The sequence below is a fragment of the Podarcis liolepis genome (assembly GCF_965112155.1).
Source record: "Podarcis liolepis genome assembly, contig: HAP1_SCAFFOLD_111, whole genome shotgun sequence".
In the NCBI taxonomy this organism is placed as follows: domain Eukaryota; kingdom Metazoa; phylum Chordata; class Lepidosauria; order Squamata; family Lacertidae; genus Podarcis; species Podarcis liolepis.
Window position 1 is genome coordinate 39,156 of NW_028148713.1, and position 14,357 is coordinate 53,512.

The 14,357-nt window shown below is 48.5% G+C and overlaps 1 protein-coding gene across 1 annotated transcript; it reads left to right on the forward strand.

The window, feature by feature from the left end:
- The first annotated feature begins 663 nt into the window (after nucleotides 1–663).
- Nucleotides 664–9,237, forward strand: LOC310699087 (uncharacterized protein). Its single transcript, XM_083520703.1, has 3 exons — nucleotides 664–727; nucleotides 5,011–5,192; nucleotides 6,102–9,237. Exons 2-3 carry the CDS (start codon nucleotides 5,033–5,035, stop codon nucleotides 7,973–7,975), a joined length of 2,034 nt encoding a protein of 677 aa, XP_083376829.1. The 5' UTR covers nucleotides 664–727; nucleotides 5,011–5,032; the 3' UTR covers nucleotides 7,976–9,237.
- Nucleotides 9,238–14,357: the final 5,120 nt, after the last annotated feature.

Sequence of the window (14,357 nt, forward strand, 5' to 3'; positions counted from 1 at the left end):
GCCCCACCCGAGGCTGGCTTACTCAGAAGTAAGTCCTACTCTCCCATGCAGGCAGGCATGGTCATTTCTTTTCTCTTCCACATCTGTCCCCCCCCCTTGAGTCTCCCCCACCCAAAGGATCGCGTGGGCGTTTCATTCCTTGCATGGGACACTTTTTCCTCTCTTTTTCCTGGGATGAAAAGCGGCTGCAGAAGCAGGAAAATCCGCTTGGCGGGGGGAAGAGATCATTTTCGGGAGGGGGGATCTCCTGTCTGGGAAGCCACTCGCTGAGCTGGGGGTTTTCCCCCGGGGGGGGGGGGTGTCTTGATGGAGCCATCTCTGAGCCCAAGACACCTCCTGCCACTGCGCAGACCTTCGCCTCTTCTCCATCCCAGCCTTTCCTTGGGATCCTGGAGCCTCTCTTTTGGGGGAGGGGCAGAGCCAAGGTAACCCCCCCCATGGCCACCCCCGCCCCCCTTGCTGTTGGTCTGCTTCGATGGGGGCTCCTTGGGGCAGAGTCCTTGGCCCAGAGGGAGGGAAGGGGGCAGCCCCTGGAGCGCAGGCGCAGAAGCAGCCAGGGAGAGGGAGAGGCGGGCTCGGTGCCCTCGGCTTGGCAAGGGTTAAAAGGAGCCGAGCTGGATTGCCCTAGAGAGGACAGGAAGTGAAGGACCTCCCTGGCCCACTTCCCTTCCTGCCAGCCGCGAGGAGGCTGCTGCTTTCTTCTCTCGCCTGGGCCCAAGCTTCCTGGGTGAGTCTCCTCTCTCTTCCCCCGGAGGGTGCCGTGGGGAGAAGGGGGTCCCAGGGGGCAGGGAGGGGCATGGGGGGCCCTGCTCAGTGGGGGGAGACCCCCAAGTCATGGCAGAAGGCAAAGGAGGCGCAGCAGCGAAGGGAGGGAGGGAGGGAGGGAGGGAGTGGCTGGCAGGCAGGCGTCGCCCCAGGAGTTGGGCTAGAAGCCGGGGAAGGAAGGTGGGGCGCCCGGGGGGGGAGGGAGGCGCTCCCCTCCTAGCCTGGAGGTCATCAAGTACCTTTGGCTGCTTCGTTCCTGTGCTTCAGGTAGAGTTGCACCTTTGCTTGGGCAAAATACAGGTGTGGGTGTGTGGGGGGTGTAACTGGGGGGGCTACAGATTCCTTGACCTGGTGCAGAAACCCCTTCAAAGCAATCCGTTCTTGTTGTTGAGTCGTGTCCGCCTCTTTGTGACCCCCTGGACCAGAGCACGCCAGGCCCACCTGTCTTCCACTGCCCCCCACAATTTGGTCAAGCTCATGCTGGTCTCTTCGAGAACACTGTCCCACCATCTCGTCCTCTGTCGTCCCCTTCTCCTTGCGCCCTCCATCTTTCCCAACATCAGGGTCTTTTCCAGGGAGGCTTCTCTTCTCATGAGGGGGCCAAAGTCTTGGAGCCTCAGCTTCAGGATCTGTCCTTCCAGTGAGCACTCAGGGCTGATTTCCTTCAAAATGGAGAGGTTGGATCTTCTTGCAGTCCATGGGACTCTGCACCATAATTCAAATGCAATGCAATGCAATCCATTACAATGATCCAATGGAAGCTCACAGTCACTGCAAACATTCCAGCAACAATATTGACAGGAAATCCTCCTGACCTGCTGGATTTCTGCCTGCCAGAATGATGTAGAAACCCAGCCCAAAAAGTGGGGAGGGGGGATGGTGGGAGAGAGAGCAACAAAGCCTGCTTCTCTTCCTCATAGATTGGCATACCCCAGGGCACCAAGGTCCCTTTGGCTCCCCCATGAAATATTTGAGGCCCCCACCCCGTTAATGGGCATTGCCATTCAACTGGTGTGTGCACGCTGCATCTTGGGATCAGCTTTGCAGGGTGGGGCTTACTTGGGTCCATGGGCGTCCGATGGGGAGAATTAAATCCTTGATTAAATGAGATTCTGCCCCTTAACATCAATCCTGGCTATGCCCGATGCCTACTTCCTCTAATATTTTATTCAGGTTGGCACCCCTGATTAACTGTAGCTGTTCACTGCTGCTGCTGCTATTATTATTACTACTACTACTACTACTATTCGGTGTGTATCCTGCCCTTCATCCAAAGTTTACAGGGCGATTCACAACATAAACATGCAAAATTAGAACACCAAACGCATAATGAAACAAAGGCAAAGGCAATGATCTCTCCTCCCACAAACATATTGAAAAGGCCATAGAATGCTAACCAGCCAAAGGCCCAGTTATAGAAAAAGGTTTTTGCCTGGCACCTCAAGATGTCAGGAAGGGTCCAGGCGAGCCTCTCTTGGGAGAGCTTCCCCCGAATGGGGAGCCACTGCAGAAAAGGTTCGTTTTTGTGTTGCCACCACCCAGACCTCTCATGGAGAAGGCACACAGAGGAGAGGCTGGATGGCCATCGGTCAGGGATGGTCTAGTTGAGATTGCTGCATTGCCCCAGAGGGTTGGCTAGATGACCCTCAGGGGTCCCTTCCTACTCTACAACTCTCTGACGCAGGTTTGTGAAGATATTTAGGTACAAGTTGGATGCAGGGGGTGCATAGGATTCTAGCCCACCTTATGCACCGTCGGCTCAGGAATAAGTAAGTCCCGCTGATCATGATGAGACTCCCAGGCTGTGCAGTCTTGCTTTTTAAATAAATGTTTTCCTTTTCAGATAATACAGAGCATGGTGAAATCCCAATAAATAGTGCCTTTGCTAGACTCTTTTCAGGCACCTGCTAAAAGCAGTCTTGTTTAGGCAAGCTTACTCAGATGATTGGGAAGCTGAAGGAATTTTAATCTGTTTTAATACTTTAGCTTTTGTATGTTTTAAAGTAGGGTTGTTAATTTTTCTTGATTTTACTGCTGTGATTTTTTGTTTTGTTTTATGTTTTGGTAAACATTTTTGCAGGCTTTTAAAAATAAACTTTATTAAATAAACAATAAATATAAATAAAATAACAGAACCCATCCTGTGGATTTAAGTATCTGCCCCCAGTGGCCTCCTTGTTATCAGAGGCCCAGAATCCACATTCCTTTGTAAGAAAATATGAAATAAAGTCAAAACAAAATCAACGGGGGGGGGGGGGAGTGACAGGAAATTTTCCGCACCAGCTAACACCTGACCTTGCTACGCCACTGCATGGGGGCATGCAAAGAAACCCCCTTCAGATTGAGGGATAAGTCACATTTCTGAACAGAGGCTGTAGCCAGACGGGAACATTTGCACATGGGAGGAGCACAGGGAGAAGAAAAGCCCTTCTGCATCTGCAGCAGCACAACTGGGCCACTTCCTCTGTCCCAGATGCAACAAAACATGTCTCTCCCCTATTCAGGCTAAACAAGTAGACAAACTAATGTGAAAGCAGATTTATCCTCAGGAAATGCTAAACAAGGATAAAAGACTCCTTCTCCCAACCTTCTGGGATTATCAGTCATTGGGTGGCTTGTACTATTAACAGAGGACATGGAAAACATAAAATCATTTTTGGCTATCTGTAATAAAATTCTAACCATCTTGAAAGGTACTTGTAAAACCTTCTGGAAAAATCTAGCAGAGCGTCTGTGAGTTTTGATAAAAAAGAAATGGAAATTGGTGCAGTCTCAAAATAGGCTAGTTCTTTCAAGCTACCCTCAGCCTTTGGGAATCTTGTCACAAGAGGAGTGTAAAGCTCACCTCTGGAGTTTATAAAGGGTATACATGCCTGGTGTTCTTAAGAACACTACAGATTTAGGACATGGGGAAGATCTATACATTGATGGCTTCCATGCCAGGGTGGGGGCCACATTTTGAGACTGGAGACTTGCGAAGGTGGTGTATAAACACAGACAATATCTAAGGAGGAGTGGTGTTTTCGTCTCATGATATTTCAGAAATGTGGCATCACCAGCTCCTCTGCTTCCACATACAGATTTGGTCCCCAGGCAACCCCTGACAGAGGCAAATAGGGCCACAACATCTGCCTGGCTTGCAGTGAGAGAGCTCAAAGAGTGTGAACTGGGCTCTCCATTCAAAGCACCTAGCATGGGGGCACCCACATGTAATAGCTACTTGTCTACTTTCTGCCCATGCTCTGGGGTTGCAGTTTTCAGGATTGGGGACAGGGCGCCACTGGTTCTGCCACCAAGTTCTGTCCAAAAGCCCCACTGAGTTCAATGGGATATGTGAGAGAGTATAGGCCCATACCCCAGAACGAACCTAAGGATTAGGTTGTTCATAAGAAGAGGAGGGAGTGAAGGGAGAGGGAAGGGGTAATCTCAATAATATCAGGACCCAAGCTAACTGCTGCAGTTGTGGTTAAGCAGCTAGCAGCAGCTGTGGTTAAAACCACAATTGCTTCAGCTATGTAGGCCAGAAGCTGTTTCCTGCTTCCTGCTTCAGTAATGCAAGAGAAGAAGAACACACATACAAGGGAGGGAGGGGAGCTTAGCTAGCCATATAGCCATATGCCATATAAGGTAATAAGTTGTAACCTTGCCAGCTGATTGGGGAGACGAATGCATGCTCCCAGGTATAAGAATGCTTGCTGAACACAGTATACGGGCCGCCAGTCTTTGGAAGATATTCCACTGGCTGCCTCTGCGCAGATCTCAATAAAACTCTTTTCTCCGAAGAAGTTGCTTCCCTGGTGCTTTTGTTCTCTCCTCGGTCCTGGGCAAGCAGGCAAATGAATCCCCTGTAAGCTAAGGCTTCATTGTCAACCTACGTATACAAGCTGACGTGGTTGGAAGGAGGGAGAGGGTGCCTGGAGGGTATATATGCTGCATGTAACTTGTCATTTTTTTGGACTTGCTGTGGACTCACCACGCAAGTGCCTTCTGCTATCCGGAGAGCAGAATAAACTCTTTCTTTGAACCAACTCGGTGTCATTTTGACTTCCTTCCTCCTGTCACGGAGCAACGCAGACCCAATCGGTGAACTCCAATAAGGCTACATTGGAACCATTGGAGATGTTTAGGAAAAGGGCTTGTGTTGGGAAGGGGCTGCCCCATTTGTGCTTCTTCAGGGGCAGGAGAATATCTAGGGCAGGAGAATCCCTGCAGGGCCTCTGAGGTTTGCTTCTTCCTCTCTCCCAGGCTCCTCGACTCCTCAGGAAGGATGAAAGAGACGGATCCTGCAAAGCTAGCGAGGATGGAAGGGGGAAGATGGACGGTTGACCTGGTCAGGTTATCTCCCGCACCCCTCCCCACAACCTCTGAGTGTTCCCTCTCAGGGACCTCCAAGAGATCTGGTGACTTGGATGGATGGAGCTGGAGAGGTATTGGGGCTTGCTCAGCTTGGGGGTGGGGGGAGGCAGGCAGGCGGATGGAGATGGAGAAGGGGAGCACCTTTTCAGGCTCCTCCACCTGCCTGCCTGAACCTCCACTGTTTGGAGGGAGACCAACAGTGTCTGGGATTCTAACATCCCCACGGTGAATCCTGAATGGAGGGATATCAACTCTTTCCTCTGTGAATGTTCTCCATCTAGTCATGCCTTTTTAAACAAGGACCAGGCTTGTCTGAACCTCCAGGCCTTCTTCAATATTGGCTTCAGAGCTTTTAGGGAAGTTGAAATAACTTCTGTGAGGTCTGTTGTTTTGGCTCTGTCTGCATTAGACTGACCTCGGAGATGGAGTGGATTCCAGGATTGAGCCAAACAAAATCTATCCCAGATTAAAGCCAAGCAGTATGTCAGTTAATACCAATCAACAAAGGCAGTGAAAACTATAGTAAGGCCTCACACCTAACTCTCTCCAGTTCTTCCTCTGTCACAAGCATTTATTAACTTTGTTCAATAATGGATGTGAACCATGTCGCCTTCGCTCTGAGTGGGGTTTGGGTCCAGGACAGCGATGCAGAGTGACTTACACTAACATGGCAGTGCATTGCTGGGGGAGGGGGGGGCAGGTGTTGGATTTGATGCTTCTGTGTCATCTGTGCCCCGTCACGGTATGCTGGCAGTGTGGCCCCACCGGTTTCAAGAGAGTCAGGTGCCCCGCAGGTATGCAGAAATGCTGGGGGGGTCAAAGATGCCACACATCAACAATGACATTAAGTTAGACTCCAAGGATGTCTGCTTGAGGCTGAAACAGAGCACTCTCAAGTCTCGCGGGGGGGGGGATTTTGTTCAATAATCTGGAGCGCCATTTCTTTCCGAGGCTCCAATTAGCTTCTCTTTTCATTGCAGATGGTGAAGAACTGGAAGAGAAGAACAAGGGGGACCAGAACAGAATCCACATAGCAGAGAAGTCATATAAATATTCAGAGTGTGGAGAGAACATCCGTCAGAGCTCCCATTCCACCTCCCATCAAAGAAAGAGCTTCGTTAGGAGGGATAGCTTCACTTCACACGAAAGAACAAAGAGTAGGGAGAAATTGTATCAGTGCAGAGAATGTGGAAAGAGTTTCACTCGGAAGGACAGTCTCGCTTCCCATCATAGAATTCATACAGGGGAGAAACCCTATAACTGCATGGAATGTGGAAAGAGCTTTAGTTACAGCCACCATTTCACTTCCCATCAAAGAATTCATACAGGGGAGAAACCCTATCATTGCTTGCAGTGTGGGAAGAGCTTCAATCGGAAGGATCATCTCACTTCCCATCAAAGAATTCATACGGGGGAGAAACCCTATCAGTGCTTCGAATGTGGAACGAGCTTCAGAAAAAGTTCCCATCTCAGTTCTCATCAAAGAATTCATACAGGGGAGAAACCCTATCAGTGCTTCGAATGTGGAAAGAGCTTCAAGGAGGGGGCAACGCTCTCTTCCCATCAAAGAATTCATACTGGAGACAAACCTTATAAGTGCCCAGAATGTGAAAAAAGCTTCAGCCAGAAGGGTAGTCTCACTTCACATCAAAGGATTCATACAGGGGAGAAAACATATCAGTGTTTGGAATGTGGAAAGAGCTTCCGGACGGAGATTAAGCTCACAAGCCATCAAATAATTCATAGAGGGGAGAAACCTTTTCAATGCCATGAGTGTGGAAAGAGCTTTCGTATCCGGCTGAGTCTCACATTCCATCAAAGAATTCATACAGGGGAGAAACCCTATCAGTGCTTAGAATGTGGAAAGAGCTTTAGTCAAAGTGCACATCTCACTTCCCATCAAAGAATTCATACAGGGGAGAAACCCTATCAGTGCTTCGAATGTGGAAAGAGCTTCAGTCTCAGCCATAGTCTCACTTCCCATCAAAGAATTCATACAGGGGAGAAACCCTATCAGTGCTTGGAATGTGGAAAGAGCTTCAGGGATAGGTCAAAGCTCTCTTCCCATCAAAGAATTCATACAGGGGAGAAACCTTTTCAATGCCATGAGTGTGAAAAGAGCTTTCGTCACAGTTCCAGTCTCACTTCCCATCAAAGAATTCATACTGGGGAAAAACCCTATCAGTGCTTGGAATGTGGGATGAGGTTCAATCGGAAGGATGGTCTCACTTCTCATCAAAGAATTCACACAGGGGAGAAACCTTTTCAATGCCACGAGTGTGAAAAGAGCTTCAGTCAGAGCTCCAATCTCACTTCCCATCAAAGAATTCATACAGGGCAGAAACCATATCAGTGCTTGGAATGTGGAAAGAGCTTTCGTCAGAGAGGTGATCTCACTTCCCATCAAAGAATTCATACAGGGGAGAAACCCTTTCAATGCCTGGAATGTGGGAAAAGCTTCAGTCTCAGTCACAGTCTCACTTCACATCAAAGAATTCATACAGGGGAGAAACCATATCCATGCCTGGAATGTGGAAAGAGCTTCAGAAACAGTGCCCATTTCACAGTCCATCAAAGAATTCATACAGGGGAGAAACCATATAAATGCCTGGAATGTGGGAAGAGCTTCAGTCACAGGAAGACACTCACTTTGCACCAAATAATTCATACAGGGGAGAAACCCTATCAGTGCTTGGACTGTGGAAAGAGCTTCAATCGGAAGGATGGTCTCAATTCCCATCAAAGAATTCATGCAGAGGGAAGACCAAAAAGGAAAAGTAATGAAGCAAAAATTATTAAACAACCCGTACAAAACACAGTTGAATGGGAAAGAGAAAGGGACGGGGGAGAATAACTAAAAATACCCTTTATCACATTTGTATCATATAACAATAGAATGGGAAACACCAAAGATCTGTTCAAGAAAATTGGAGATATGAAAGGAACATTTCGTGCAAAAATTACCATAATAAAGGTAATTACGGAGTTACAGTGAGGGAGGGGGGGTGAGTATTTGACCCCCTGCTAAATTTGCCTGTTTGCCCTCTGATGAAGAAATAAGCCATCCTTAATTTAAATGGTATGTTTATTTGTAGCTGTGAGAGACAGAATAACAACAAGAAAACCCCCAGAAACCCAGAAGACAAAAGTCAGAGATTGATGTGCTGTGCATTATAATGAGTGAAATAAGTATTTGATCCCTTTGCAAAAGATGACTTCGTCCTTGGTGGCAAAACCCTTGTTGGCAATTACAGAGGTCAGTCGTTTCTTGTAGGTGGCCACCAGGTTTGCACACGTCTCAGGAGGTATTTTGTCTCACTCCTCTTTGCAGATCCTCTCCAAGTCAGTAAGATTTCAAGGCTGGTGTGTAGCTACTCGAACCTTCAGCTCCCTTCACAGATTTTTTATTGGGATTAAGGTCTGGAGACTGGCTAGGCCACTCCAGGACCTTAATGTGCTGCTTCTTGAGCCATTCCTTTGTTGCCTTGGCCGTGTGTTTTGGGTAATTTCCATGCTGGAATACCTATCCTCGACCCATTTTCAATGCCCTGGTATGATTGATTGCTTCTGTCAACAGGTGTCTTTTGTACAGGTACTGTAACAACCTGGGATAACAGGTAAGATCTCTGCCTTACAGCAGGTGCTTCTAATCTCAGTTTATTACATACAGTGAAGATACCAGGTAGATTTGACATCTGGCTGGTTGATAGGGGATCAAATACTTATTTCACTCATTATAATGCACATCAATCTCTGACTTTTGTCTTCTGGGTTTCTGGGGATTTTCCTGTTGTTATTTTGTCTCTCACAGCTACAATAAACCTACCGTTAAAATTATGGACTGCTCATTTCTTCGTCAGAGGGCAGCGATGGATAATTTTGGGAATATATGCTCCCAATGAGAGGACACCTGAACTTTATAAAGGGGGGATATAAACTTTATAGGGAATATAATGTTAATGGGAGATCTAAATGGGGCCGTTTCATTAGGTTAGGACAGGATAATATGGAAATTAGGACACAAAAGGAGGGGGAAATGCCTAATTCCTTTTTGAACATGACAACAAATTAGTGGACCTATGGAGAGAAACATCTATTAGACAGGGAATATACATTTTAATAATAATAATAATAATAATAATAATAATAATAATAATAATAATAATTTATTATTTATACCCCGCCCATCTGGCTGGGCATCCCCAGCCACTCTGGGCGGCTTCCATAAAACCAAAAATACAGTAAAATCACACGTTAAAAACTTCCCTGAACAGGGCTGCCTTAAGATGTCTTCTGAATGCCAGGTAGTTGTTTATCGCTTTGACATCTGCTGGAAGGGCGTTCCACAGGGCGGGCGCCACTACCGAGAAGGCCCTCTGCCTGGTTCCCTGTAGCTTTGCTTCTCGCAATGAGGGAACCGCCAGAAGGCCCTTGGCGCTGGACCTCAGCGTCCGGGTAGAATGATGGGGGTGGAGACGCTCCTTCAGGTATACTGGGCCGAGGCCGTTTAGGGCTTTAAAGGTCAGCACCAACACTTTGAATTGTGCTCGGAAACGTACTGGGAGCCAATGTAGGTCTTTCAAGACTGGTGTTATATGGTCTCGGCGGCCGCCCCCAGTCACCAGTCTAGCTGCCGCATTCTGGATTAGTTGTAGTTTCCGAGTCATCTTCAAAGGTAGCCCCACGTAGAGTGCATTGCAGTAGTCCAAGCGGGAGATAACCAGAGCATGCACCACTCTGGCGAGACAGTCCGCAGGCAGATAGGGTCTCAGCCTACGTACCAGATGGAGCTGGTAAACAGCTGCCCTGGACACAGATTTGACCTGTGCCTCCATGGACAGCTGTGAGTCCAAAATGACTCCCAGGCTGCGCACCTGGTCCTTCAACAAGTAGAAGAGATGCGGTGTGGGCAACAAAAGAACTGGCTCTTTTGTTGGAAAGTGGAAATACAACTGAGAACAATCTTAAGACCACTATTCAGTATTAGTTATATGTCAAAGGGAACAATTAACACATAGAAGATGGAGACTAAATGAAGCTTCTGGGAGGGGGCCAAGCTCACTAGCCATCAAAGAATTCATACAGGGGAGAAATCTTTTCAATGCCATGAGCGTGGAAAGAGCTTTTGTCACAGTTCGTCTCACTTCCCATCAAAGAACTCATACAGGTCAGAAACCGTATCAGTGCTTTGAATGTATTTTCCAGTTTCTACCCTCAAGACTTTTGCCATGACATTCTACCCCTCTGCCAGAAGAGCATCTTTAGCTCCCTAGTTTCTGTGGCAACACTTTTTGGGATGTGGTTCTTTGCAGGCACAATTGTATTCAATAAAGGCCTTATCTTTCCACTTGGACACTTCCTCCTTTTCTTTTGGTTTTCTGCGGGTAACCTCCAGTCTAGGATTCTCTTTTTGAATTTCTCCTGCATACACATGACTGAATTAAAAAAATAAATATATATGAAAATGATTTATAATGAGACTGAAACACTAATTTTTTTGGTAGGAACAACTCTTTAAAACATTCAAAAAATGAATCAGCGACAAATTTTAAAAAATATTTTTTTCATACTGTGAAGTTCATTTTACAGGTGGTTTGGGGGGGCATTATTCCAAAGCAGAACCCATCTTTTTCACAGGATCCTTATGAAATTTGGGGATGTCTGCATGTGATCCCATCTCTACAGCTCACATATAAACACCACAGAGAAGGTGGCCGGAGCCTGAAAGGCGAAAGCATCGGCCTCAAATGCAGGCCTCAGGGATGCTTCCCCTCCATGGAGACCTGGGACCCCTTCTCCTTTGGAAGGGACCTCCGAGAAGGAAGCCAGGGCAGATCAGTCCCTGGACCTTGGAGGCAATTCCTAGACTATTCTGTAAAGATGTGTGATGGAAATGACCGGGGGGGGGGCACATCATTAAAATTGTTAAATGTTACCAATATTCTGCCTGAATTTATCCTTTCAACTTGACAGCTCAGGGAAGATACTTAGCTTTAAAAATATAAAATTACCTCCTTTGCCAGTTTCCTCCATTCCATTGCCCTTGGAAAAAGGACTCTTTCCCCTGCCACCTCTCCAAGCGTGAAGACATGTATACACACCTCCTAACTCAGGAAATGCCCAGAGGTGACAATTGCTGGGCTCACTGTTCTCCAAGGGAAGCCAGATCTCATCACCGGACTTGCCTCAGGCTCCAGACATGCAAAGGAAGTTCTGTTGTACTTTTGGGTGGTGGGTACTTAAGACATGTTTGCCTATGCTAATCTTGTGTAACCCTCCCCTTTCTGAAATTTAGCGATGTAGCAATGATGTATTGATGGTCGGCCAATTGGTGCCAAAGAATGGCAGATGAAGTTGATGGACTATATGGAATTGGCGGAAATGACTGGCAGAATCCGAGACCAGGGAGAAGAGTCAGTGGAAGAAGATTGGAAAAAGTTTAAAGACTATTGTCAGGGGTTTAGGAGCAGAGGCAAGGGCAAGGGAGGAAACAGAGAGCGAAGGGGAGGAGGCAGAAGAAAAGATGAGTGATGACGACGACCCGAGATCTCCGAGTCTTTCCAGTGAATCAGAGGATTCACAGAAAGGAGCACCAGTGGCCAGGGCAAGGGGGGAGTCTAGGGGGGCACCCCAGGAAGATAGAGCCAGAGGGGACTCAGAGGAGAGCAGTTGGAAATTGGGACCAGCGTCACCGCCAGAGAGCAGGGAAGAGGAAGGGAGCCAGGGGGCAAGCGCTGGCAGCTCACCACAGGAGGGAGGGCACGAGTCAGGAGTGGCCACACCTCCATCGGGGAGCGAAGAAACGGTTAAGCGGAAAGTGGAAGGTTGGGCGCGCGCGCCAAGTTCAAATGCAGAGGAAGGCGGCGCAGTAAGCAGCCCGGAAAGGGAGCCAGGTCCTAAAGCCCGGCGCAAGGAGACAGGAGGGTCCGGGGGGTCAGCGTCAGAAGAATCCCGGAAGGAAGAGACCCCGGGGGGTAGAGGGACCCAGAGGAGGACAGTCAGGCGGAAAAGGTGGAGCCGGGCTAGGATATTAAGTTGGTGCACACGGGGCGGAGACTCAGACGGAGCTTCGCCGATCTAGCTACTAGACGTAGAGTTGCACGCAGCAGCTTGAGAATGGAAACTGTAACTCAATAAAGACTTTTACTTAATGATCGCTGGCTAGCGTGATCCTCTGTGAGCTAGGATCTTCAAGCAGCTCTGACAACTATTTACAGAAATATTGTAAAATTAATGAATGTTAGAAAAATGTTGGAATGAAGTAATATGGCTTTTGTAGAAATATTATAAGGAATTAAGTATAGATAGATTAATAGAGTATTAAAGGAAAAAAATAAGGTTAGAATGAGTTAAGATAATTATAGGATTGAAAACAGAGGAGGATGGAAAGGAATTGCTGAAGTAACTAACAGAAGTGGAATACAAAAAGGGAGGTGTGAGGAGGTCGTGGAAATAAGTGAATGAAAGATGGGATAACGAAATTGGTTGATTTATTTTATTGTCTTAATATTGTTTTGTTAATTTGATGTGTTGTATTGTTTTTCTTGTTTTTTGTTTTCTTTTTTCTTTCAGTGTTTTTGGAAAAATAATAAATATTATTTAAAAAAAAGATGTATTGATGATTCTGTGCAATGTATTGATGATCCCCCCTCCCGCCGCAAAAGCCAATCAGGCCGTGTTTGCAGCCTAGCCAGGCGCGCGATGTCCTCCCGGGTCAGCAGGGGTCCCGGGCCGGCGTTAAGCGATGCCTCCCCTGCCGCCGCAAAAGGCGAGCAGGCCGCACTAGAAGCCCCACTGGGGCTCAGGCCAGCAGCCAGTGGCAGAGCAGTCAAGCTCCCTCCCACGCCGCGGAAAAAAAGCCGAAAAGGCCGCAACGTGCCCAACCGAGCACGCCAAAAATGCGGCCTAGCCTGGCGGAGAGGCCAAATCTCTCCCCCGCCCCCCATCCAGGCAAAGCAAAGAAGGCCGGCTACTTACCTCAATCAAGCCGCTTGGACACGCTCCTGATCTTGATCCTGATCCTGGAAGGAAGAAGAGCAAAAGAGGCTTGAGCAACGGAGTCATCCTCTTTTCTTTTGGCCTTAGGCCCACCCCCGGCCGGCTGTCCATTGTCCTCCCTGGCCAAGGGCAGGTCAAAGGCCGGATCAAGCAGGTAGGTGGCACCCGCCCAGGTGAGCCCCACTCGGTGCTGCAAACCCCGCCCACCTGTGGGGAAGGGAGGGTGGATATTCTGGGATATGGTGCAAAAGTTTTAAAAGTTAATGTCTCCCCATGCTCAGAGTTCATACTGCTATTTGAACCTGTTGCGCAACAATAAAGGCTCTAAGTCTACTGACTGCTGTTTTGCTCCAAATTACTTGGCTGGAATTTCCTTCTTTTACTGACCACATGGACCAGTGGGGGACTTGTACCCCAACGAGCTGGGCTGCTGAGTAGTCTCTCCACCCAGAGTTTTCTTTCACAGAGGCCATATAAAGTTCCTTTCCCCATTTGTCAGGAGCCTGATCTCCATTTGGGGTTCCTCCTTCCGCACCCCAAGGTTCCTCCAAGGCCTTGGGAAAGGAAACTGATGCAGGCTCTGGTTGCTGCCCAGGGCCCTGCAGGGGATTCAGGCTGGGGGGGGGGCTGTCTCTTCCTCTGGCCATTGCAGCCCCCAGGAAGCCTTGGAAGAAAGGCAGGAGACCCTCAGCAGACAACAGCCAAGCTCGGTTCTTCTCCAAAATGGCTTCCTCTTCTGAAGCCGCTGGCCTGGCCTCTTCCAATGGAGAGGCCTCCTCTGTTGGGCAAACATGGCGAGGAAAGAGGCCGCCCTGCGGAGGCAAAGCCATCATGGCAGGAAGGCGGCTGTGGATACCCCGTGAGTGCTGGCACCCAAAGGTGCCACCCTCCTTCAGCCAGGAGGAGAAACCCCAAGACCGTGGGACCCATGTGGCCCACAGGGGAGCCATGGCATCTCTGGGAGCGGCTGGGGCCTCCAGAAGATACAACATGGTGTTCCTGCCTATTTCAGAAAAGGGCGGGAAATGCCATATCCTGGCCCTGCCGCCTCTGTGGGCTCCTCCTGGGCCTGCCAGGCCATGGGGTGGGGGGAACCCAGCTGACCCCCAAAACAATGGGTGAAAGAGGAACAGGAAGAGAATGAAGGAGAAATGAAGGGGAGCAGGCAAGAGGGAAACTCAGGAGGAAAACTCCCTCAGGAAAGTGGGCGAAGAAAGCAGATTGGCCAGCTGTCCAAT

Bases quoted from the DNA above. Each gene is read 5' to 3' on its own strand.
- LOC310699087 (XM_083520703.1), top strand. From the start codon at position 5,033: ATGAAAGAGACGGATCCTGCAAAGCTAGCGAGGATGGAAGGGGGAAGA. The intron at 5,193-6,101 runs GTATTGGGGCTT...TTTTCATTGCAG, and splicing joins GGATGGATGGAGCTGGAGAG to ATGGTGAAGAACTGGAAGAG.